General features: G+C 47.7%; 1 protein-coding gene across 1 annotated transcript; it reads left to right on the forward strand.

The window, feature by feature from the left end:
- Window positions 1-1915: 1915 nt before the first annotated feature.
- LOC142775419 (uncharacterized) lies at window positions 1916-27199 on the forward strand. The gene is made up of 4 exons (XM_075876817.1): window positions 1916-2367; window positions 3931-4798; window positions 20935-21229; window positions 26839-27199. The coding sequence occupies exons 1-4, from the start codon at window positions 2041-2043 to the stop codon at window positions 27197-27199; spliced, it is 1851 nt and encodes a 616-aa protein (XP_075732932.1). The 5' UTR covers window positions 1916-2040.

Consider the following 27199-nt stretch of genomic DNA (forward strand, 5'->3'; position numbering starts at 1 on the left):
TAAGATGAAACAGTGTGAGCTATCTATTGAGTGGTCCCCACTGCCCGAAGTGTTCTGTTATGTCCACGTCACCGTTTTATTCACTGGGCTTATTCAGGTTTAATCAGGTATTTATTTCATAAAGTTTAACTAGCTCTGAGTCATTTCCGACTCTCATATGAGCTGGTTTGGCCCCGAGCACATTGACAACAAGTTTACTAGGTTTATGGGTTTCCTCTGTGGACTTCTGAATGAATTTCTGCCAAAACCCAAGCTGGCAATTTACTATCCAACACATTAAATATATATTTACAACAGTCATTTTGTTAGAGGTACATCATCTAAAAGAAATTTAAACACTATACTCGGCCTTCAGAAAAAGGCAGTAAATTTATCGCTGGTGTTTCTTACAATGCACATAATGCGAATTCATTTGATCAGTATAAGAACGTACGTGTGCTATCGGCGCCGAGTAACACCCCACCAGCGTCAAGCATTAGAAATGGTATGGTGCGTGATGTCCTGTCATCGCCATGAATACGCGCAGTGGTGCGAAACCGGAGTGCTGCGCGCATGCCAATGGCGATGACTGGATGGCGCGCACTACACCATTTCTAACCCTTGCCGCTGCATGGGTTTGATTCGGCGCTGATAGTACATGTTATGGTTGGGTATCACTTGATCTTGGACGCCTTCGCCACCAGAAGCAAGAAAATATAGGCCATTTACAGAAGCAGTCGGTACCAACGCGTTTGTTTCACTTAATCGTATGCGCACTAAATCGTAAGAGTATAAACAATCAAATAGTTCTATACGCTGTAGGCAAAAACTAGCCGAGCTAGGAGTTTCTCCGGCAGATGAGCCCCCAAAACTCCCCTCAGGACCGAATGATTTACTCCCTGGTGTGGAGTGAACTAGCTACATGTCGTCGTAAAACACCCCTGCTTAATGACGGAGTTTATGAACAACATGCTAGAGGACAAGTCGTTTACTCTCATTTCGGCTTATTTTTGTTTGCAGTATAGCCTCTCTGAATAACTAAGTTTTATCTTACTAACGTACCTTTAAAAAAGAAATGAATTAGCAATCAACAATAAACAAATAATCAATTCGAAGTACCTGCAGCGCGCGAAGGCATTATTGCCAAGAGGAATAAAGGGTAGCATATATGGAAACAGTATAACTCTGCAGTTACCAGTGTTCGTTTCATTTGCCTAAAAGAACATTGCCTTGAGAGCTTCTCAAGAGTTTTCAGCCAAGAAGTCTTGTACGCTGTTCAACGGCCATTCATTGTTTTCTACCGTGTCCTTTCATGATTTTGGTTTAATTGCTTCACGAGGGTAAGTGTAACTGGTTTTCTATTTTGACACTTGCAGTGCACGTGTAAAGACTGTATCACACTTCTTGTCTGTGGAGTGCGTGGCTGTGGACGCTGTTGTTGTCCGCAGCTGCTACCTCACTTTAGCTACAAGCTTCCTTTGATGCTTTGATTATCGCACAAGGTACTAGCAAACAGTTATGAGTATGCCTGGCATCAATACGGTGCTATTTTTTATATATTCCTGTAAGAAAGGCAGTTTCAACGGCCGGCTGTGCGCTCTAGGCAAGTATGATTCCATCTCTACGTCCGCCTGTGATTGTGCATACGTTTTCGGCCATTTGTCCCTCTTTAATTTTTGTATTGGGGCTCGTCAATCATTTTACGCCACGCAAGGCTTCACGCGTAAAGCTTTCGCAGCCTTCTCCGCAATGTTCACACGTGGGTGCCTCTGCGATTTCCGAGAGGTTCCACAGGAGTGTGGCCTTCCCACATTGTCACAGTTTCTGTGGAGCCCTGTCCCCGAGTGTGCTAGAAGTCGCTGGATTGCCTACTTACACGAGCTTCTCAATCCATTACATTGCGGAGTTTCCCAGCGCTTTTGCGTTGCTTTTGAAATTTTGAATACCAATACAGCGAATATTGTTCGCCGTGGGGAGGCGAGGATATCGGCTTTGCCTGCTCTGTTTGTTATGCTTTATAACCCAGTCAGATAAACACGTTCCTCGCCATCTGCACAGGAAATGGACATACACTGTAACACGCCCGACTGTGTAACTGCCATCAAGTTCATCACCGCTTCCATGGATGTTTCGGCTAACCCCTGCACCGACTTCTATGAGTTCACGTGCGGTCGTTGGCGCTCTACGGCACCGGTCGGAAATGAGGAACCAGAGTGGGCATCTTCCGCCGGCCGCAACGTCTCGTACGTAGCGTCCCTGAGGACCGACTACGTAGCCTCTGCCAACGACAGCCTGCTGCGCGTGGTGCATGGATCGGCAACGTATGACGAGCAGGTCACTCAAATGGGGCAGGTCTACGCATCGTGCCTGTCATTCTTTGTAGACAAAGTGAGTTCAAGGCTCAACTACGGTGCCAGTTAGTATATGCGAGACATTAATTGTACAGGATGATTTGGTTGTGCTACCAAAGCGTGCGGTAGCCGTACTTGCCGGGACAGTAGGCTTGGAGTTGTTGATGGCAGTGAAATTGGAATAATGACAATGTGGGTTCTCATGAAGCTGCAAGATTCCATCGTGTAAACTGCTGAACTGATAAGGCAATTTCTTTCAATGCATTCAGACACTAACTACGTTGAACACGGAATGCGGAAATCTATAAGCGGGAGACGCGATGTTACTGTGTGCCGTCGCCATGTCGGAAACAAAGCGGGCATTCACCATATATGTAGTAACAGTAAGTTTTGAGGGCGGTTTGAACATGGACTAAATAGAGCGAGAAAGGAATCTGATCAGGTGTAGAGTACTTTTGAATAGTTGTCAAATACCAAGCACCAGCTTCTGGAAAATAATAAAGCAGCATTCCCATCTACTAAACTGGTGCTTTACGATCACGAGTGGGGCATTGAAAATTTCTGTAGCATAAGGTTTTCTTGGAAGCACAAGATTTTATTGTTGCAACTTGTGGCATTTAATATTCCGAAACAACAATACGATTGAGGCACCTCGTATTGGAGGGCTCGGGAAATTTCGACCTGGGTGCTTCGTGCCTTGGTATTGCACAACACAGGACCCTCTATTGTTTCGCCTCTATCCAGACGCGACCGCCGGGGTCAGAATAGAATTGTTGACTTTTAGGCTAGCAGCCGAGCACAACCACTGCGGTGGATATGGGCATGACTTTTTAGAGGATAATAATAGTCGATGTAATGTCGATAAAATATCACTTTGAGAGCGATGCAGCATGCATGCACAATGCACGAATGTCGTGTTCTATGTCCATACCACGTTGCTGCTGTATCAAAAATTTCTGTTCATATATACTGTGACTTTGTGCTTCGTTCAGTGCATTTGACGCGTTAAAATACTCACAGATTATTCTTAAAACACTTGGTGTTTACGAGCATTGAATATTCGATTCTAAGACAGTATACAATATTCTATTATTAAGCAGGTCCCGGGATCAGATCCCGGCTGTGGCGGCTGCATTTGCGATGGAGGCGGACATGTTGTAGGCCCGTGTACTCAGATTTGGGTGCACGTTAAAAAACCGAAGGTGGTCGAAATTTCCAGAGCCCTCCACTACGGCGTCTCTCATAATCATATGGTGGTTTTGGGATGTTAAACGCCACAAAGCAATCAATATTCGAATAATGAATTTGTTATTGCAACTTGTAAGTATTGGCTCACCTCTATGCTAATAATCATGGCACCGGCTGTTCTTCACAAAGCAAGGATTTGGAGCACAGGTGAAGGCGCGCTACTTCCTTATGCGTACGTCATATATAGGCGCTGCAGTATTTCTATGGCGGTATATAGTGTATACCACGGAAGATATACCATTTGGACAGCAATGGTAAACAACACGATGTTTGCAGTAAGAGCGACATGCCCCTTTGTGAAATTTTAGGTATAATATTTCCCACGAATAACAAACCATTTTTTTGAACGCAGCCACTGAACCTAACTACCGCATGGCAAGCTGCCAATATATACAGAAATTTCTGGTTTGAGGCCAAGACGTTCCAGGACTCCTTGTTCTTGGCTGTTACACACTTTCTGCATTACCGGTTTGGCTCAGTTTTCGACGTCAGTTACAACGCACAGGTTGCGGATATCTCGCCGGGAACAGCCATACTACGTCACGTCAACGCCGGCTTTCGCCGCGCCATCATTATGCGCGCTGTGTATGCGCTGTTTTCAAACAACAGTTCGAGCGTCCGTCAACGCTCCGACGGGCTCGACTACACCACAAGCGATAGCGGAGCTTTTGGCAAACTGGTTGATGCCATAGTGATGCTGGATGACTTGGTGTTCAACCAGACGGGTGCCTCAACGTCCCCTCCAGACGAAATTGAACTCAACGAGCTGAACTCGAACAAGTGGAATTGGACAGAGTTGTTGACCGCACAGTCTTCAGTAAAAGCTACGGCTTTGCCCATAAAAGCGCGTGTTAAAAACTTGGAGGGTGTGAGAGCCATCTTGCATTCGCTGTCCAGCCAGGAGAACATGATGGCCACCAAGATCTACCTGATGCTGGTGCCATTGGCGAAGTTCTTTGAATTGGAAGACCGGGCCAGAGTGCACCGTCGCATGCCCAAGGACGAGATTATAAACGAGCTCTGCGTTACGGCGATGGAGACGATGTTCGGAGATTTCTACCGTCGCTGGATTGCGACCGAATTGGCTGGCTCTGACACAGGCGATGAACTGAGGCGTATGCTTTCTGGCGTGCTCGATGCAGCTGACAGAGTACTGGAGGTTACTAAAGGCTTCGTCCTGGATTATGGCAAGATGACTGCAGTCACCAACCCAAATCGGGGTGAGTATAGTTTGCCTGTTTGTATGACACGGCAACGTGGACATTAAATGTTCACGTTGCAGCGTCTGCCTGCCAACGGGATCGTATAGGAAAAGGGATTGCGAGTAGATGAAGCGGGTCATGTAGAACTTTTTGTTGGAGTAGTTGGTGCATGAATAACGGGAAGAATAAGGTGCAAACGAGGCGAACACAAAAAGGGACATGGATGAACGCCTATGAGTAACTGATTTTATTCGAAAAAAAAACTGGAATAAATATGGGCTCATGTTTCGACGGTGTACCTAAGAGCGACAAAAGATGCACGTCATGACGTATCTTTTATAAAATCTGAAATGAGATCAATAACCATTGGTGCATAAGGCCAAAGTAACGTGAACATGAATCGGTAATATTGTAATGGTTTTATCAACGCAAACAACAAACAGTAACACAGTACCAAATATTTCTGCTTCTCGCTCATGCGTGGTCAGTATTCCACCTAATGCGAGAACTTATTTCATCGAAGTGTTTCTTTCTAAAAGGACACTTCACATTCGTTAAATACTTTTAATGGGTCGTTGACCCTGTCTAGGCCCTTTTTTGACACAGAAGGCTTATTCAGGTTCGCGTGTGACGTGAAAAGTGGCTTCAAATAAGAAAAAAAAAGAGAAAAGTGCCACGTCGTATCTGCCTCTCGCGCATAGAAGGACACCTCAACAACATGACACAGTGGATGGGGGTAATGGGAATAAAAGATAGAAAACAAAGATAAGGGGAAAGAAAAAATCACATTGTATCCTCGAAGTGAATGATGATGAGTGGGCCGAAAGATCTGTCTGTCTGTCTGTCTGTCTGTCTGTCTGTCTGTCTGTCTGTCGGCCTGCCTGCCTGCCTGCCTGCCTGCCTGCCTGCCTGCCTGCCTGCCTGCCTGTCTGTCTGTCTGTCTGTCTGTCTGTCTGTCTGTCTGTCTGTCTGTCTGTCTGTCTGTCTGTCTGTCTGTCTGTCTGTGGATATGCTGTGCTGGCTACGCCGGAGAGATGGACTGCCCTAGACCATAAGGTGCTTCGCCGCTAAAAAAATGTATTGGAAATAATTTGGTCCACATCTCTCAGCACACGCCCGAACCACCGCAACACCCAGTTGACTGGGAAAGCCACAGAGAAGGCTAGATATTCACCGTAGAAGAAGCACGACGGGCCGGATTGGCGCGTTAAAAATGTGGGAGTGCGCGAAGCACTTGCTTTAGCTCTTAGCCCAGGCAAAAGAAATATGAAGTTCAGTAAAACTCAAGATGGGAGTTCTGTTGGCGTCTATGTGGTCGAATCTCGCCGACTAAATAAATACCCGGCCCTATGGCGTCATGTGTAGCAAGAGCCACGGCACACAATTCAAACGCCGGAGAGTCAGGCGGCAAGGTCACGAGCACTGCACGAACTGCCGCAGCAAGTTCGGCCATCGACGTGGCCTTCGGGTCGACGGCGAAGGCTGGCGTAGTCGGAGGAGGGGTTGGTTTTACATAGTCAGCATATTAACTGAATATTAACTCGCACCAAAGGCGGGCGCAGTCGAAGAAAGGTTCGGGGTGGTTGCCGACGTCCTTCGGCCCCCATCGGCGACAGCATCTCGAAACTAATGGCCGTTCACGATCACCGCACTACCACGCTGGTCGGGGTTGTTGAGAGCGAGGCGGGTGCACTCCATTGCTTTGCCACGAGTCACGGAGCCGTCTGACGAGGAGAGAATGGATGCGGCTTTGCGCTGGAGCTGCCAGGAGGGGCAGCGCGGCGTGTTCACCAGGCGCTTGCCACTGCAGTGGACGCAGCACGGGGATGTCGTGATACACGTTCTCTTGGGGTGGCTGTCACTGATGCGGAGGCAGCGCTCATCGCCTGACCAGGTCGCCGTAGCGTGTCCAAAACGACCACGTTAGGCACATGTGAGGGACCGCGGCGGTTAAGGGTGGATCCAACGGTACTAGAATAAACTCACTTTCAAAGCTCCGGATCTCTCATTAGCGGAGAAGGATGGGCCAAACTGCGGTCCCGAGAACTAGCGGCGCTGCAATCTGACCTTGCGTTACTCTCGGTGCATAGTCTTCTACGGCGGCGTACTTTGGCGGTTCGCTGCGCTGTTCCTCGCGCCGGCTTCCCTGTTGTACTGGTAACGAATTTAACCATTCCTCATGCGCTTCCAGTCGACAGTTGCGATTTGAAATTGTTGACTAGACAAGGTCTCCTGTATTGATTGGCCCGGATGTGTTGCTTATTGCAAGTTGGCTAAGAATCGACGTCCCCCTACACTCTAAGGCAGAATTACCCGAAAAAGGAGTAACGGCGCATTATAAACATGCGCGATTAACGAATAGACCGTTAAGAAGCAACCACAGTGGGAAGCGTGGCAAGCGAAACGTAGGAATGAACCACCCGGGCATTGAAGGCAGTGCGAAAAGCGTTGCCAAGGTGACGAGGCCTCCCTCTCCTCCTATGCTGGCTCAGTTTTTGGCGGCGATGGTTCACGTTGTGTCGCACTCGGAGCGCTCGACCAAGGCTGCCTGGATTCGCCGATCTAAAAATTACGACGTGGTGCTTGTGTGTACGCTTGGATGAGCATGGGCTGATGCTTTTGCGTTTCGCTGCACCCATGAAGTCTGGAGCAAGTCTCGACACATCACCACGCCACGCTGTATATCTCTGGCTTCAAGATAGTCACGACCAACACACGATGACAACATCTGAGAAGGCCAAAATGGCGGCCGGGAAAACGACAGGCCTATCGGATATATACTTCAGTTCGACTAAGGGCAGAAAACAGCGCTGGATTATAAGGCAAGTAGGTTATCATTCTTTATTCTACTCTACTTGTCACGTGTGGGATATGGATTGCGCTTGTCGGCAACGGGCTTGGTCATGTTGTATATCGCACGCTCTAAATACATCGCGAAGGTCAGCTTCGGCGTCTGCAGTTCGCCTGTGCTTTGCGACCGCCTGGAAATTGACTACCATTGCCGTCGGCCTCCCGTACGCTCGCTCGTCGAGTGCTCGCCTGTCTTTGCACCGCGATGAGCTCCGGGCTGACGATATTGGGCTGAGACCTCGTCCCTGTGTTGAGAGTCATCGAAAACACGTTGCGGGTTCTCGTAAAGAGCTTGGTTGTAGTTTGTCGCGCACTGTAAGTGCACCAGCACGGGCTGACGGAGCTTTCGCTCGCCTCGGAATTCACTGAAAATTGGTCGCCATTACAGTTGGCTTTCCCGTCAGTCGGTCACAAGCAGCTAGGGGCCATCCGTTGGCTATGGCGGCGGACTCGCGTTTGCGTTCTGCACTCGCTCGAGTTTGTGGAAAAGGGCCGCATTAGGCCGCGTTCACACTCAGCATTCCGCCCGCCGAAAGGGCACCGAATCCGGTTCGGCGGCGGCGAGATCTGCCGAAAGGGCCCTTTCCGCGCCGATTGCTTTCGGGCAGATTTTTGCGGCGTCTGCCGCCGAATCGGTCACCATGGACCAATAGGAGCGCTAGTCAAGGAATTTTGAAAAATGGTGGCTAAGCCCTGTACTTACTTGATATGCCGCAGTGCACGTAACTGAATGTTGAAACCAACGGGAGTTTAACCTACTCTGTGCCTACTTCACCTCCGTATTTCGTGAAAGAGGTGACCGAGCTTGCTGTTGGCGTGACCGAGCTGGTTGCGGTCTTGCAGAGCAAAACGAACCCACCAACGCCGCTGGCGTCGGTAGTTTTTCTGCTCTTTTTCTGCAAAACAGCCACTTGCCAGCAAAGTAAGCAGTACTGTCTTTTTTTGCTTCTTGCGTACGAGAATCGTCGAAGTATACACCACCGGATAGCGTAGTAGCGTTTGCGAGCCGCGACAACAACCGGGTGACAGCGCATCCATCCCGCGTTCGCCCCGTAGTAGATGGCATATTCGGCGGCGCGGGGCGCGTCCAGTGCGAACGACGCTGCGTTTCGGCGGCAGGGGAATTTCCGTCGTTATAGAAAGCGGATGTTTCAGTGTGAACTAGGCTTTACTATCGATTTCTTCGGCGCTAGCTCCAAACCAGCTCGGCGCTGTTCGTGGCGGCGGCCAAGCGTACGCTCGCTCTCCTGTTCGAAGTTCGCTGGGGGCAGACACTCCGCGTGCAGTGCCATGCTTGGTCTCGCGTTCGCTTGCTCGAGCTGAACGACGTCGCTCGCTTAGGACTCGCCGACTTGTTGGCGGCACGGTAGGTCGCGGAGTTGTGGCTGCGGCCACCGCTCTTAAGCTGTTGCGCTACGGGATTGAAATGAGTATGACGATGTGTGGCATCATGGTGAAATTATTAGCATGTCATATCTCAAGTATGTTTTAATTTCACCTTGCACGCATTTCTCATATGCATTTTTATTCATCCTCTGTCGCGTGTGACTCACTATTTTACGTACTTATTGTGCAGCCGTGAACACACACCGTGCTGAAGACTGTCGCTGGCGTCTGCGATGCCTGTCATCCATCTCTTTCGTCAGAGCAGCTTCAGAAGGACTGTACGAGAAGTGGAGGTAAAGTTATTTGTGGGTCATATTTTAACTCTTGTTTTTATATTAACGTGCACGTACTTGTCATATGTGTGCATCTTCATCTTCTGTCACGTGTGTCTAACTATTTTTACTATATTATTGTACGTGCAGCCATGAGAACACAACAGGAAGGCTGCGTGCGCTGGCGTCTGCAATGCCTGTCATCTATCCCTCCCGTCGGAAGAGCTTCCCAAGCAGTGAACAGGATTTGACAACGAGACTGGACTTGTACACTCCACCATGATTTCACTTAAAAGAATGGAGAAACTTCATGTGTATGTAGAAAAATAAAAGATTTCGATGTCTCACTTTTTTCTTTCGTTGTTGCTGTGACTGCGAAAGCAGTTACACATAGGTGGCTAACTACTTTTTTGCTTGTTCTTTTCTGCGAAATTTGTTGCTCATTGCACAGAAAAACAGGTGAAAAGAAGTATTAGGCCTGGCGGAAAATAAACAAAAAACAGTGTGTGAACTGGGAACAAAAAGTCCATCTGATTAGAGTATTTGAGTGGATCAACCGTTCGTCCGGCAAGGTGCAACTGTGAGGACAAAAGGTTGCCCGGTAAGGTGTAAATGTGGGGATTAACAGTTGCTCTATAAGTTGCAATTGTGAGGACTAAATGATAGTCCTTTAAGGTCAGTTGTTGGACTAACGGTTACTCACTAAGGTGTAAATGTGAAGACTAAATGTTAGTCCTTGAGTTTGTTAGACCCGTTGTTGTTAGTCCTTAAAGGGAGTAATGGTTGTGGCAGCCCCATTAGTCCCCAAAAGGACGAACCACACACCCTTTTAACACCATTTTGCCGTAGAGTGTATAGTTGCGCGCTCTGCAATCCGTTTAACATCCGAGTACCGGAATTTCTGCGTGATTGGGCACTTCAGCGTAAAAGTTTTGTGACGACCGCTAGCGTTTTAACCACTCTCACCTTGCCCAGACGAAAAACGGCCCAAACATCTGTAAAAGCCTCAAACAAGTTGACTAGTTACAAAAAATAAAAAAAAACAGCGAGATAGTTGGCAACTGATTGAATGCAAGTATCGACAGCGTTGCTCGTCGCATGCCTTTCGTCTTGGTGTTCTATTTTTGGCGTCTCCTCCAAACTGGGCACTAAGCATTCGAGGGGCGCCATTAGTTAAATGGGGGAGGGGGGATCGGCTCCTTGGTTATGGACATTTCGGCTTCAATATATGTAGTGAAACCAAGCGCAGACGAGATCAAGCGCAGATGGGTACCGGGTGCGAGCTCCCACTTTCCACGTGAGATCAGGAATTATTGTTCAGCAAAACATGACGGTAGTGCGTTACGATGCTGTTATTCTCACACTGAATGTCACAGACTTTGCGTTTGGCAGAGCGCTCACTATCTTTGCGACGCAGAGCTTGGCGCCACCTTCTGAATTGCGCCGGCTTTCTTAGGAGTATGTCATGGTCAGCATTACTTTGTTTATTCCCCAATCAAGACTACATGAAGGCATGCAATTTATTCACTTTACTACGCCTGATTTAAAAGATTACATGGTCTCGAATTGCTTCGATCGACTGGTCACCCTCCCGGGTTATTTCTGTTGGAGGTTAGGACTACCTTTCCGTGCGTGCTTTGATCACGCTTTCAAATCAAGTTGTAGGATAAACGACTGTCTCGTCACCTATACATATATTTATAATTTTTCTGCGTGGTATATCATTTGAACGTGATAGCTTGAATGAGTTCGTTTCACAGACACTCCGGTGTTGGCGTCGCTTTCAGCGTTTCCGGTTATGAGCGAGAAGACATCATCTTGTACGTGACAATAAACAAAAACAACCGGAAACGTGCCAATAAAAAAATCTTCTGTCGGAGTGAGAATCGGTCCCAGGCTTTCTGCGTGGAAATCAGGTGTTATACCACAGAGGCACATCGATGGTCGAAACTGATTGTGTTAAGCCAAAAAAATTAAGGCATTATGTTTAAACTTTATTTGTTCATGTAGTAGAAGTAATTTTTGAAACCCGCGCAACATTAAGTGGTAGAAGCGTATAACCACCCCCGGCGTCTAAACAAGTGAAAAGCGCAAGGAGTGGGCGTTTGACAGGCCCAGACATTACAGGGTGCTCAAACCTATTTCGCGTGTTGCTTTACACACGCGTAAAAGCCCTTTCGCGGATTCGCAAAAGGAACAATTATGGCGCAGTGGGCATTTTGCATGTGTACTTGCCGTAGACATTCTACGATAGTTTGAAACGGCCAGTGTTGCACGCACAGCCATTTGTTCCCTCACGGCACTGTTGAGGCGTACACTGATACTGAATCTAGGCTAGTAACCGACAGAGTGATTCACACGGCGACCAGTTACGCTGTTGAGGTCTACTCCTGAAGGCGAATCTCAAGCGTCCTCCAAGTTTTGTATTTGCTGTGGTTTAACTGTTGTCGTAGAATACAAACAATACTCAATGGCGTCCCTTCTGCCATATCCGCCAATATCTACCGCATTTAATATTATTGATAACCATAATAATGGAAATACAACTTTTCGGACTATATTATGAATTCTCTCGGGTATCGTGCAAGGCTGGACAGCAAATTTTTAATACGATCGTTCGTCGGCTAGACCATCACCGCGGAACGAAAGAGATCGAAGGCTACATATATGAGATTTTCAAACTGTTTATAGCAGCTTTCATGTTCGTCCATACTGTGTAACCATGTTTACGCAGAAAATAAATAATGAATAAATAAACAAACGAATGAACCAAATGCGTGAAGCGGAGTCGTCATTGAGGTCGCCGCTGTTGGAGCCTGGCGCAAAGCCAGTCAGCGTACCTCAATGTAGATGAATCTGCTCCTCCTCGCTACGCCTCATATGACAAACGCATTTCCGTACAAAAAACTACGCAGTGCCAAAGACAGTCCGAGAATTGACGTGGGAATACAGCGCACCATTCGTGTTAGACGCTTGCACGTCGCTGCCGCCGATCACAGCATGCGCGCCCGCGTCGCTAGAGCAAGATCGTACTGCAGCGCCACTAGTTCTAGCAACCACCACGTGGCGCGCTTCTACAGCGGAGCTTTCAAACTGAGTTTATTCTAGTAACGTTGGGCGGACAAGCCTCCGGAGCTTGAACAGGAACCCCTTCGGTGGTACGGTGGTGCCCTCAATGGTCAGCTTGAGGAACTTTCCTTGGTGGACGTAGGAGACGACTGGGACGGTTACCAAGTTGGCCGCGATGTCGTCTGGGTCTAGGCTGTCGGCTACGCCGTAGATGGTACCACATACGCAATTGTGTTCCACGAGAAGCTGTGGATCTCGTGGATCTCGCACAGTCTGTCCACTTTGAGGAGTGGGGAGGGATCCGCGAAGTGTCCTTTGTCCGCGGTCATGACGTTGTGCCGGAAATCAACGTGTACGAGCTGAGTGGCTGGGAACACGGAAAGAAAAGTCGGGAATGCATTGCGGGATGCGGCAAGAAAATTTTCCTTCTTGCCCGCTGGGTGACAGAGAATTGTGCCGCTGCTTTCTACCACTGCTGCAGGAGATGCCCGGGGCAGGGGCTTGGGCACTCATGGTTTATCGGTGGTTTGGTTGCTGGGGTTGGTGGTTTGTCGGCGGTTTGTTTGGTATAGAGAAGCGGAACGAAAGTAATCGAGATGCCGCCCATGTCGCATGCGAACTGGCAAGAGACGACGAGGGTAGCGTGCGGTGTTCTGAGCAGTAAGGTGGGTGCAGCTTCTGACTCCGTTACTGTCGTTTGAGAAATGGTGCCCGGTACACTTTCCTTTCCTCATGTGACTTAAGTGCGGGTGTTTCAGTTCAAAAAGATGCTAATTGAAGGTGTTAACATGGCTCGCGTCGACGGTATTTCAGTGCTGCGACAACTCCAGCTGCTAATGTCACTCTAAAAATGATGACTAGAGACTCGATATTAAGACCTTCACACTGCTGATGAAAAAAAAAACTTTGCATTTCCTTCATGTTGTTTGAGTACCACACATTTTGACGCAACAAACCCTGTATGCAGCCGCGCAAAACTCGTTGGCTGGCCGTTGTGGCTATAGGCGGATTGCGGAGAGGGCATCGTAATGGGCGACTCCGTAGCAGACGACATGGTTCTCTCCACCCTCCAAAAAGCGTAGTGGTGCGCGCGCATGGAGGAACTCGATGCGCGCGCCCCACTATCATGGTACATTCCATCGAGGAATGTACCATGAGACTACAGCGCCGCCACTACTGTCACTCGCCGGAGAATCAGCGGAGATGCTGTGCGGCTGCCTCAATCATTCCACTGCCCCCTTCTAAACACTGTACCGAGGGTTCCATTGGTAGCACTTAAAATGACCGCGCACGGTGCGTAGTAATCGTCCTGCTTGAAAGTTCAACTCGTTCTTTCTCGTGGGCGACGTCGTCTGGACTCCTATCCAGAACCAAGGTTTCCTTTAAACGAGTCATGTATCCGCAGGCTTTTCAATATATTGTTAAATTAAATCCGGTTCCTTAGACAAGAGAAGGCTTATGTTCTCTCGGCAGTTCGTTTAAACAATGGTCAGTTTGGTCGGGATTTTATAAACCACATTAGGCAGGTATAACTTACTTTTAGTGTGATAGCGGAGGTGAAGGGAATGGCGTTACCGTGCAGCAAATGTTCGTTGCTGACAGCGCCTTATAGTTTAGGGGGGTAGCGTTTACATGTTTGACGTGCCTCAGCTGGAATGGTGGCGCCACCTATAGGAGGGTTGAGAAGTAACAACACTGAAAAATAAAACACGAGAATGTCTGCCTGTGTCACCGCGCGAAGCATTGTTGCAAGTTTATTTTTGTAATAACAAAATTAAATAAATATGACCATGCACCAAATGCGAAAACATTTATCTCGTCAATTTCTTTGCATTGATCTTGTAGTTAGGCATGGACACGTTCGAAATGGGAAACTATCTAAAAAAATACACCAACCTATCCGTAATACTCGGTCGTCGAAGCTAACTAAAGGCAAGCGAAGCCACTTTACACAGTCGTCTGCTGCGAACAAAGGGAATCGTTCAAGAACTACGCCAAAGTCACTTCGAAGCGGGCGTTCGAAGGCACCGCCATGTTTTACGTACACTTACGCTAACACGGTAATAAAATCTGAAAATTAGCACGCGTGCGGTAAGCGGCACGGTTAGCGTGCGTATCTGCGCATGGGCACTTCGATCCCGATATCACGGTGCGCCCAGTATCCCGGTAAGACCAGTCATAGGTGTCTATTTTTCTTGTACGTCACAATTGAGCTTGCGTGCTGGGTTCTGCAGGCCATCTTACTTTCGTTCAGACTATTAATCCGAGGAGACAGGGAAGCCAGTTCAAAAAGGGCTAAAATCACTACTGACACATTGTATTTATAAATATGTTCCGTTCTGCAGCATTGATATTGAGTAGGGATCTTGACAACTTCATGTAGGCCAGTTTCTTTTAAAACACCTGAAAACGCAGAACGGTGAAATTTCAATCGATTGAAAAAACATCAAGGATGTGATAGGATTTCGCGAATCTTGAGGAGATAAATCGGCTTTTGCCTCGGTTGATGGCAGAGACCTTGATGTTGAAGGGCTCTTTTGAGCCGTCCAATCTTGTATTGAAAGAAAAGCACTGGATCCTCTCGAAATTCGGTAGGTATATCAACCAAAACGTTCCTTAGTTTACTACAGTTCTATCTCAGTGCCTCGTTAATTGAATTCGAGAATAGAGTGTCTATTCAAAGAAAAACCATCTGTATAGTGCACTCTAAGGCAAAAGGGTGTTAAAAAGTGTGTGGTTCGTCCTTTTGAGAACTAATGGGGCTGCCACAACCATTAATCCTTTTAAGAACTAACGGCACAGGGTCTAACAGTGTCCCCTCAAGGACTAACATTTGGTCTACACATTTACACCTTATTGAGTAACCGTTAGTCCCACAGTTCACCCCAGAGGACTAACATTTAGTCATCACATTTGCACCTTATGGAGCAACTGTTAGTCTCCACATTTACACCTCACCGGGTAACCGTTAATCCTCACAGTTGCACCTTGCCGGACAAACGGTTGATCCTCTCAAATACTCTAATTGGATGAATTTTTGTCCCCTGTTCAATTATTGTTTTCTGTTCATTTTCCGCCAGGCCAAATACTTTTCCGCCTGTTTTTCTGCGCAGTGAGCAACAAATTCCGCAGAAAAGAACACGCGAAAAAGTAGTTGGCCACCTATGTGTAACTGCTTTCACAGTCACGGCAACAACGAAAGACAAAAGTGAGACATCGAAATTTTTTATTTTTCTACATACACATGAAGTTTCCCCATTTTTTTAAGTGAATTCATGGTGGAGTGTACAAGTCCCGTCTCGTTGTCAAATCTTGTTCAGTCTTTGGGGAGCTTCTCCGACGGAAGCGATAGAGGACAGGCATTGCAGACGCCAGCGCACGCAGCCTCCTGCATGTTGTGTTCCTACGGCTGCACGTACACTAATATAGTAAAAATAGTGAGGCACACATCAAAAAAGATGAAGATGCATGTATATGACAAGTACGTGCACGTTAATATAGGAACAAGCGTTAAAACATGACACACAAAAAACTTCACCTTCACATCTCGCACAGTCCTTCTGAAGCTGCTCTGACGAAGGAGATGGATGACGGGCATCGCAGACGCCGGAGCACAACCTTCAGCATGGTGTGGGCCCATGGCTGCACAATAAATATGTAACATAGTGGGTCACATGTGAGAGAGGATGAATACAAATGCATATGAGAAATTCGTGCAAGGTGAAATGAAAACATATGTGAGATATGACATGCTAATAATTTCACTGTGATTTCACACATCGTCAAAGACTCATTTCGATCCCCGTAGCCCAACAGCTTAGGAGTGGCGGCCGCAGTTACAACTCCACTGACCACCGTGCCGCTAACAAGTCGGCGAGTGCTAAGCGAGCGACGTCGTTCAGCTCGAGCACGCGAACGCGAGAGCAAACACGGCACTGAACGCGGAGTGTCTGCCGGCAGCAAACTTCGAACAGGATAGCGAGCGTACGCTTGGCCGCCGCCATGAACAGCGCCGAGCTGGTTTGGAGCTAGCGCCGAAGAAATCGACGGTAATGCGGCTCTTTTCCACAAACTCGAGCGAGTGCAGCGCGCAAACGTGAGTCCGCCGCCGCGGCCAGCAGATGGCTACGAGCTGCTTGAAACCAACTGGCGGGAAAGCCAACTGTAATGGCGACCAATTTTCAGTGAGTTCCGACGCTAGCGAAAGCCCCACCAGCCCGATCTGGTGCACTTACAGCGCGCCACACACTACAACCAAGCTCTTTACGAGAACCCGCAACGTGTTTTCGACGACTCCCAACACAGCGACGAGGTCTCAGCCCAATATCTTCAGCACGGAGCTCATCGTGGTGGCGAAGACAGGCGAGCACTCGATGAGAGAGCATACGGGAGGCCGACGGCAATGGCGGACTGAAGAAGCACAGGCGAACTGAAGACGCCGAAGCTGACCTTCGCGATGTATTTCGAGCGTGCGATATACAACATGACCGAGCCCGTTGCCGGCAAGCGCAATCCATATCCCACACGTGACAAGTAGAGTAGAATAAAGAATGATAACCTACTTGCCTTAGAATCCAGCGCCGTTTTCTGCCCTGAGTCCGACTGAAATATATATCCGATAGGCCTGTTGTTTTTCGGCCGCCATATTGGCCTTCCCATCTGTTGCTGTCGTGTGTTGGTCGTGACTATCTTGAAGCCAGAGATATACAACGTGGCGTGCTGACCTGTCGAGGCTTGCTCCAGACTTCATGGGTGAAGCGGAACGCTAAAGCAGCAGCCCACGCTCATCCAGGCATACACACAAGCACCACGTCGTAATTCTTAGATCGTCGATCCCAGGCGGCCGTGGTTGAGCACTCCGAGCACGACGCTACGCGACCGCCGCCGGCAAAATACGGGGAAAGACTGAGACAGCAGAGGAGGAGAAGGACATCTGTTCTGTGGAGAAGGAGGATTGGCCACCTTGGCAACGCTTTTCGTGCTGCCTGCAATGCCCGGGCGGTTCATCCCAGTGGAGACTGAGTGGTTTCGCGCCGCACGCTTCCCTCTGTGGTCGCTCCTCAACGGTCTATCCGTTCATCGCGCACGTCTATTGGGCTCCGTTACTCCTTTTTCGAGTAATTTTGTCTTAGAGTGTGTTCTGTGTAGCCCTAGTGTTGAGCAAAATCTTCGTCTCTAGAGGTGATGGTAATTTGTATAGTGTGTTTGACGAAAAGAAGGCACTTGAAGTATTTAGGTACGTTGACAATTTTCTGATACTGTTAAATAAACAGAATTCATAGAAAAATCCGGACGCTGTACAATGAATTCTAGAAGATTTTAGAGAAAATTGTCAAGGGTTCGAATACACTTTTGATCTACCAAAAATGAAAGTTACTATTTTTAGACCTACAGCTCTCCTACAAAAATAAGAGGTGCACTAAATGTGCAACCCCACATCACAAAAAGAGCTTTTGTCATACCGGTCAGCTCACACTAAGAAAGAAAACAGGCATCGCCACAGTGGTTTTAGAGTCCGCTTCCGAAAACTTGTGAGCAATCCATGCAAAACAGCTTTCTACACCAGGTTGAATGACTCCAAATGCAAGCAGTAATAGTGGAGTTCCTGCTCCAGCAAATTAAAGGTAAAAAAACTAGAAAGACACACTAGAAGAATGCAGGAGGGTTAGACCTGTGGTAGCTTTCTACTCTCACCACCTAGCGCACAAAATTAAAAAAAAAACGACTAAAGTGAGTACATGGTAAGTTGTTTTCAGAATGGGCGTCGGCAGAGGGGTGCAAAAGGGGCACTTGCACCTCTCAAGCCTCACCAACCTTTGCCCTAACGCAAGCTACACAACAGCTTTCTGCATTCCTGAGCCTTGAGGCCACACGGGCTTGCACGCCGCCCTTCCCCGCCCTGGAAACATCCTGTCGATGGTCATGATTCAGTCCCCTTTAAACTTGCTTCCTTGTGTCCTCAGATTAACAAACGAAAAAAAAAAACGATCTGCGGAACCCAGCGCTGAAGTCCATTCGTCATGTGCAAGGAAAACGTGATGTATAAGATCCCGCTCACACACAATAAGACTCATATATAGGACAAGCGGGACACTGTATAAGCAAACGGCTGGGAGCCTCATGAGCGTTCACTTGACAAAGGGACCGGGTCTGTCTCGTCTCTTTTTTTTTCTCTTTGTCAACCTCGCGCCACGTATTTCAGCCTAACATATACCAACTAGCCCAACATAACGTACTGTTAAGGACCGGGTCTACTTTAGCAATCCTTTCTAAACCTGCGGATGCATGCCTCGTTTGAAGGAAACCTTTGTTCTGGATAGGAATGGAGAAAAACGCCGCAAGGCAAGTTAAATACGCCTTACGTATCGAAAGCAAAGGCCTAGACTACATCAGCGAACCATCAGAAGCGTTGAATCAATGTGAAGTGTTCTTTTTAGAAGGCACTTGGTTGAAATAACTTCTTGCATTAGGTGGAATATAGACCGCGCATGACCGAGAAGCGGGAAAATGTACTTTTTTATTAGGTGGTAATCATGCGTGTGTAGATATTGTTTTTGCAACCATTACAATATTTAAGTCTCCCGTTCATGTTGCTTTGGCCATATATACTACGAGTCATTGATCAGATTTCCATTTTTGTTAAAGATACGTTATAAAGTAATATTATAAATTAAAAAAATGCGAGGTGATTAGCGCTGTTGAAATGCGAGCCTATATGTATTCCGGTTTTCTTCTAACGAATATCCGCAGGAAATGCACGGAGCGAATGATGATGAGTGGGCGAAGCGCCCATCAGTCCATCCATGCTTCCGTCGGTCCATGCGTCCGTCCGTCCGTGCGGCTGTCTGTCGGACCATCCATCCGTCCTTCTATCTGTCCATCCGCCTGTCTGTCTGTCTGTCTGTCTGTCTGTCTGTCTGTCTGTCTGTCTGTCTGTCTGTCTGTCTGTCTGTCTCTGTCTGTCTGTCTGTCTGTCTGTCTGTCTGTCTGTCTGTCTGTCTGTCTGGCTGTCTGTCTGTTCATCCGTGCATTCATCCGTTTGTACGTCTGTCCGTCTGTTCATCTAGTGAACACTCCAAGTACCACCATTGTGCATCTTTTCGCTATATATTCATCATATACAAGTACCGCCATCCAGCGGACATTCCAAGGACTAAACTAGAGGTGGGTATGTACTGCTACTAGTGCTACTACTACGTACATCGGGGACGCACGACCCATGGCTTTAGAAGCTTCGCCCCTAAAATCGGTTGTTATTCATGCCACTTCTCGTGTACGTCTTGTTTGCGCCTTATTCCTACCGTGAAATGGAGCAGGGTGGGGCAGGGATATTAGTGGGTTGAACGCAAGTGGAAAAGTCCTGCGCACGCTTGCAAAATAATATTTGTAGACGAATTAGGCCTGGTTGTTTGCGGCACTTTTTTCTTAGTATGATGAGCCAGATTTTTTTTTGTAGAAACCGTGTTTTGCATCAATTACGCCTTTCAGATCGTGCAATATTTGTATGACATTTTGTGCATATGTGGTACGATGCGAATAAGGTAACGCGCATGTTGCTTCTTCTGCTGTACGCTAATACGTCCTATCACCAGGACCACCTTCAGTAGTGTCATTGTTTTATGTAGTGCAGCCGTGTTGAGGAAACGAAAATTTTAAATTCGTAAAAAAGTCGACTGTCCCAAGGCTTGGCCTTTTATGACATTTGTAAGATGGGGGCATTGTCCAGCCATCTACGATAAGTTGTTTAGAATGGCAGCGCTAAAGCTAGACTACGCTATGTTATTTATGGAACACTTGAAAGTTAGGTCAGCTCATTTATGGTGGGATGTAGTAAAACACTTGATGTCTCCCAGTTTAAAGTAGACTATCCAAACAACGATATGAATAATGACTTGATTGGTTCACCGTAGTCTTGGATTTCATATTCGTATGGACGAAAATGTTTTCTTCAGAATTGTTTTCGAAGAATTTATAATAATTGATTGTATGCCTAATACAAATATTGGGGCTAAATCACCATAGTTATTTACCCAGTGACAAAAATAAAACATGAAAGGTAGCTTTAGAACTCAGTTGAACCCACCTAGTAAAATCACTCAAAATTCGAAGAACACTAAATATATGTCATCGAAAGAAATAATATTTTACGTAAAATAACTTTTTTGGATAACTGAGACAGAATTTACTTACTTGCGTGCAATTACAATTGAAAATTATTGCTATGTGTGTTTATTCTATTATACAATATTATATTATTGCGATTTTGCCAGTATTCATAGCAGCATGTACTGTAAACATTTTTATTCGAATACATGAACGTTATAATATCTGGCAAAGCTGACAAAAACGTTCAGTGATTCGAAGCTGTTTAAATCACTTCCAAAACTACTTAATTTTCGTTCGTCTGGGCCTAAGAAATTGCTGTTCGTGCATCCTTATTGAGACATTCGCATAAAAGTTGTGGCTTCGCAATGTGGTTGTCAATGTTTTGTTTCAGTTGAAGTCAAAAAATTAAATGACAGCCAGTTGGATCAGGAAAAGGGACAGACATAACTGATTACATTTCTCCACCGTCAGTTTACCCTCTGAACAACGTCAACATACCAACAGTGGAGGCTAACTACGGATCAGACTTCGTGGCCAACGCTATCCTCTTCATGGCCAAGGGAGGTACTTCGTCAAGGCCTTTGCTGGACTTCGCAGCTGTGTCAGAGGACTGGAGGGACCGTGAAGTGGTTCAACGTCTTCTGATACCCGACTTCTTCTACGCGCACACGGATCAAGTTGTGCTCAACTACGGCACCGTAGGATACTACTTGGCGAGGCTGGCCTTTTGGTCGGGATCACCGTGGTACGCGTCGGAGAATGACAGGTAATCGCAAACATGGATTACTCTGCGGCTGCAAGTTGTACGCTATACAGAGTTGAGTATTTTTGATGCTTATTAAAACACTACAGTGCTACATTGCGCAGTGAAGAAACATGCGACAAATGGCTTAAATTGCCATTCATATGTTTTCATGTACATTGAGAACTGGAATGCACATGGGCAATTATGAAATTTCCAATTTTTAAATAAATTCAAATAAGCAACACCACGTCTGAATCGAAACAATTATTTTTAATAGCGAATAACACAGCTACGAAACTTTGAAAATAGAAAAAGGTCTATACTTTTCGCCAACTAGACGTGAAAAAGTACGATTGTTGTACAAAAAATAATATGGAGAAAAATTAATCTTTGTCTCGTTGCTTGACATCACCTATTATGCAGTTATTTTATGTTAATTGTCATTAAAAATGGCTAGTTGCAGTCTGTTTGGTGTATTCTGGAAGCTGCGACACCACTGTGCCTGTCATGATTCCTTCTGACAATGAAAACAGTTACTTACTAGACACAATATTGTCACGATGAGTCACAAGTACTGGGGGATTTATTAAACCACCAGGTAGCTAGCACTAGGTCGATGCGTCAGTCGTGGCTGGCTCTCAAGCAGAGAAGAAGCACGCGATCTTCTTTTTTTCTCCAGATTGAGAGCCGCTCTTGCTGTCAACCCACTACGTGCGGGTGGCATTATCCCCCCTTCCGAAAAGAAAAAAAAAACAAGTACCAAAAAGAGGACAGGAAAGTACATAGCAGCACCGTGATGCTACTACATAGGCACGTGAAAAAAAAATTGAAAATTCAGATAAAGTGAAAGTAAAAATTGAAGAGCGTGCCAATATAGGAAACGTCAATGAACGAGAAAGTAAGTTCACAAAATAAACAAAAACACAAAGAACGCTGTACGGTAAAGGAAAAGTTACGAACAACGCGCAATAAATGGTTTCATGCGCAACACATGAACGACGTCCGGCCTCAGCCGTGTCCTGCTCCGTGCATGGGGTGTTGAGTCCGGAACCACTTCGTAGTTCACGTCACTGACGCGGCGTAACACTATATGGGCCAAAGTACCGGCTCAGCAACTTTTCGCTAAGGCCACGGCGGCGGACGGGCGTCCACACCCAAACTTGATCTCCGGGGCTGTAAAACACTTCTCTGTGGCGGGTATTATAGCGTCGTGCGTCTGCCTGCTGTTGCTGGCCGATGTGCAGTCGCGCGAGCTGCCGGGCTTCCTCAGCACGCTCTGCGAATTCTTCGGCGTCAGTTGCCAACTCGTCTTCGTCCTGACACGGTAGCATTGAGTCTAGCATGGTCTGCACTTCGCGGCCGTAGAAAAGCCGAAATGGCGTGAATCGCGTGGTCTCTTGCACGGCGGTATTATACGCGAAGGTCACGTAAGGTAAGATCCGGTCCCATGTTTTGTGTTGTACGTCGATGTACATTGAGATCATGTCTGCGAAAGTCTTATTCAGTCGTTCGGTAAGTCCGTTGGTTTGCGGGTGGTACGCAGTTGTCCTTCGGTGTCTGGTGTTGCTCAGTTTGAAAACTTCGTCCGTAAGCTGCGCCGTGAATGCCGTCCCTCTGTCCGTTATTATACTGGAAGGAGCACCGTGTCGTAACACGATGTGGCGCATGAAAAATTGTGCTACCTCAGAAGCCGTGGCTCGTGGGATCGCCTGGGTTTCAGCGTAGCGTGTCAAATAGTCGGTCGCGACGATCACCCATTTGTTGCTGTCCACAGACATAGGAAATGGCCCGAGAATGTCCATGCCGACTTGGTCGAACGGCGTGCAGGGTGCTTCAATGGGCTGAAGCAAACCAGCTGGCTTAACAGATGGTTGCTTTCGGCGCTGACATTCCCGACAGCTCTTGACGTACTTCTTTACGCTTGCTGAAAGTCCTGGCCAATAGTACCTCTCGCTCACTCTGGCAAGTGTCCTTGAGTAGCCCAGATGACCGGATGTGGGTTCGTCATGGCAAGCGAAGAGGACGTCGTCTCGCATGTCTCGAGGAACCACCAGGAGGTAAGCACGGTTGTTCGAACGAGCGTTCTTCTTGTACAGCACACCGCCTCGCAGGCAGAACGACGTCAACGAGCGGGATAAATGACGTGGTATGATTGCGCCCTGGCCCTCTAAATGATCAATGATTGGACGAATCTCTGCATCATCTCGCTGTCGTTTGCTCAAGTCTGATGCACTAACGGCGCCCAGAAAGCCTTCGTCTTCCTCTGCTTCCTGGCTGACGACATGAAGGGGTGCGCGTGACAGTGTGTCAGCATCTTCATGCTTACGGCCGGACTTATGGATGATGGTGACATCAAATTCCTGCAGCCGCAAGCTCCACCGTGCTAGCCGACCTGAAGGGTCGCGCAGGCTTGCCAACCAACAGAGCGCATGATGGTCCGTCACTATCTTGAAGGGACGACCATAAAGGTACGGGCGGAACTTGGTGATTGCCCACACGACTGCGAGGCACTCTTTCTCCGTAGTGGAATAATTCGCCTCAGCACTGGATAGAGAGCGGCTGGCGTAGGCTATCACTCTTTCGATGTGCTCTTGACGCTGAACGAGCACTGCACCGAGACCAATGTTACTAGCGTCGGTATGGACCTCCGTGTCAGCATCATCGTCGAAATGAGCGAGAACGGGCGCTGATTGCATGCGCTGTCGCAGCTCATCAAAAGCTGCTTGTTGCTCGTTTTCCCAGACAAACGACGTGTCGTCCCTTGTGAGACGAGTTAGAGGTTCTGCTATCTGTGAAAAGCCATGAATGAATCGGCGATAGTAGGCGCACAAACCAAGGAAGCGCCGGACGGCTTTCTTATCGACAGGAGCTGGTAATTCGGCAACAGCGGCAAGCTTGTCCGGATCGGGACGAATTCCTTCGGCGCTAACTACATGTCCAAGAAATTTTAGTTCTTTATAGCCGAAGTGGCACTTCTGTGGCTTTAGTGTGAGGTCCGCCGATCGGATAGCCTCCAGCACGCTGCGCAGGCGGTGAAGGTGCTGCTCGAACGTGGTAGAGAACACCACCACATCATCAAGGTAGACAAGACAAGTCTGCCACTTGAGCCCTGTGAGGACAGTGTCCATCATTCACTGGAAAGTTGCCGGTGCTGAACACAAGCCAAAAGGGAGCACTCGAAATTGGTATAGGCCGTCTGGAGTCACAAAGGCTGTTTTCTCACAGTCTCGCTGATCTACCTCGATTTGCCAATACCCGCTTTTGAGATCGAGAGAAGTGAAATAATGGGCACGACGAAGTCTATCCAGCGAATCGTCGATACGTGGTAGCGGATACACATCCTTTTTCGTCACGTTGTTAAGCTTCCGGTAGTCGACGCAGAAGCGTAGCGACCCGTCCTTCTTTTTGACAAGTACGACTGGAGATGACCATGGGCTGTTAGATGGTTCAATAACGCCATCGTCAAGCATCTCGGTGACTTGCGTACGTATCGCTTCACGCTCTTTGGCTGACACGCGGTAGGGGTTCTGGTGTATCGGACGTGCATCCTCGTACGTGATGATCCTGTGTTGAGTGATGGACGTCTGGTGGATCTTTGAGCAAGTTGCGAAGCAAGACCTGAACTCGAACAAGAGCGCTCGTAGCGCAGTCTGGTTAACGGTGGACAGATGAGGATTGATGTCAATATTACTCAGTGACGTGTCTGCGGTATCCACTATTTCCGACGTGAGACAGTTGGTGACGTTTGCTACTTCGTGGGCAAACGCTATCGAAGTGCCACGGAAAAGATGTCGATGCTCGTTGCTGAAGTTGGTTACGAGCAATTCAGATCGGCCATCACGTAGGTGTATTACACTTCTAGCTACACAAATGACGGAGGACAAAAAGCTGGTCCTTGACACCGCGCATCAAGTGACGCAACTTCTTGTCCTACGTCATTCTTGAATCAGCCCGTCGGAAGAGGCGCGTCATGTCTTCGACGAACGTGGTCACAGTTTCGTTTGGCAGCTGGACGCGGGCCAGAATAGCTCGTTCAGCTCGTTCTTGGCGATCAGCACTGGCATAGGTCTGCAGAAGTCTACGAGAGAATTTGGGCCACGTCGTCAGCTGTTCCTCTCGGTTTTGATACCATGTACGTGCCCCGTCTTCGAGATAGAAATAAACACGACCGAGTTTCACTGCGTCGTCCCACTGATTCAAGGTGGCTACGCGCTCGAAATCCGCCAACCAGTCCTCAACGTCCTCGTGCTCCGAGCCATGGAACGTCGCCGGTGCGCGTGGGCTTTCCAACGTGTAGCGGTTCGACGTCGTGCTTCCCGTGCCGGTTGCCGATGTTTGCACCGAAGCGCTGGTCATGTTTGTCGACGTGGTGGGAGCAGTATCGTCGGCTTCCGGAGGCAATCCCCTGATTCGGCGGCTGGTCCGATGCACGGGAGTATTCACTGGCACTGGACTCGTATCGCGGCTTCCTGGGGGGGTCTGCAGCATCCGTGAGATTACCCAGCACCTCCACCAGTTTGTCACGATGAGTCACAAGTACTGGGGGATTTATTAAACCACCAGGTAGCTAGCACTAGGTCGATGCGTCAGTCGTGGCTGGCTCTCAAGCAGAGAAGAAGCACGCGATCTTCTTTTTTTCTCCAGATTGAGAGCCGCTCTTGCTGTCAACCCACTACGTGCTGGTGGCAATATTGTCGATGTGATAATGTTGTGAGCATGGTTTAATTCTCCAAGCTTGCTTTATTAATTACATGAAGGTGTGACATCTGAAAGGCACCGCGTTTATTGCAGACTTGTTATCTTCCAATAACCGAAAATAGGGCAGTGTTTTCTCACTTTTTTAGACGTTTCCTTTTAATTTTGCGATGGCTCCCTACTTGTACCGGTAGCGTCTTTCAGTATGAGTTCAGCATGGTAATACAACAAAGTCCTCAGCCTGCTACAAAATGCCACGCTCGTGCCACTATACTTGAATACTGGCGCAGCACTTGCAAAAGCACAATGCCAGGAGGTTTCGAGGATTTGGCAATAGCTTGTAGATTTGTACGTCAGCTTATGCGACATTTAGCACGGGTATGTAATTCTTTGTGCGCACTGCCATATTTTTATGCAGTTTTATGCTGTTTGAATACTGCAAATAGCAACGATGTCTTGCGAATCAGAATAGACTAATAAACTATTCGCTGGTACGTTAAACCCCAACCATTAGTATTAGCCATTCGAATCGAACATTCGAAGTTTGAAATATTCGCACTCCCCTATTTTCAATAGACAAAAGTTCAATATACCAGCAAATCTTTCAACAATGAAGTAATAAGTCGAGAATTGGCGCTGCATGGGAAAATTTGAAATGCTAGCGACAAAATAAATAGTGATCACAAAGCACCCTTTAGTGTTCGTTTCCGGGGACAATATGAATCGTAAGCGCACACTTTTAAAATCGTGTTTTTTAAGCCTAATCTCTCAAGGTAGTGCCCACAAACTGCAGAAAGCGTTCGCCCAAACACGCTTGCTGTGATTAAAGTTAAGCAACAATTAGCGTTTGTTGGTCTTGAAAACACTAACAATTTTGCATGACCACTATTCTTTTTTTTCTTTTTGCTTCCGTAACAACCGTACTTTCGACGCAGCCGCGACACGGCCTCTCCCGTTGCAGGGAACCTGACTGCGCTCACGCGTTGTCTTGTGGCCTACGTGAAGAACATCTCTGGCCTCGAACTGTCGGTCGAGGAGCCGTGGTGGCGTGAGGTTGTGCAGACCCGCTGGGCCGCCGAGGTTTCATTTAGGGCGGCCGCGTTCCGAGACGCGAACATCGGGCGCCAGAGGTCACTCAAGCAGCTGTTCTTCCTTAGGTTTGGCCACACCTTCTGTGCAATGCCTAGCCGCGGCAAGGTGGATGTAGCGGCAACGGCGTGTCGCGTCGCCACCATGACATTATCCGCTTTTGTGGGGGCCTTCAAGTGTCCCGTAGTGGCGGGCCTGACGTGCTGA

The sequence above is a fragment of the Rhipicephalus microplus genome, chromosome X (genome assembly GCF_043290135.1).
Source record: "Rhipicephalus microplus isolate Deutch F79 chromosome X, USDA_Rmic, whole genome shotgun sequence".
Lineage (NCBI taxonomy): Eukaryota > Metazoa > Arthropoda > Arachnida > Ixodida > Ixodidae > Rhipicephalus > Rhipicephalus microplus.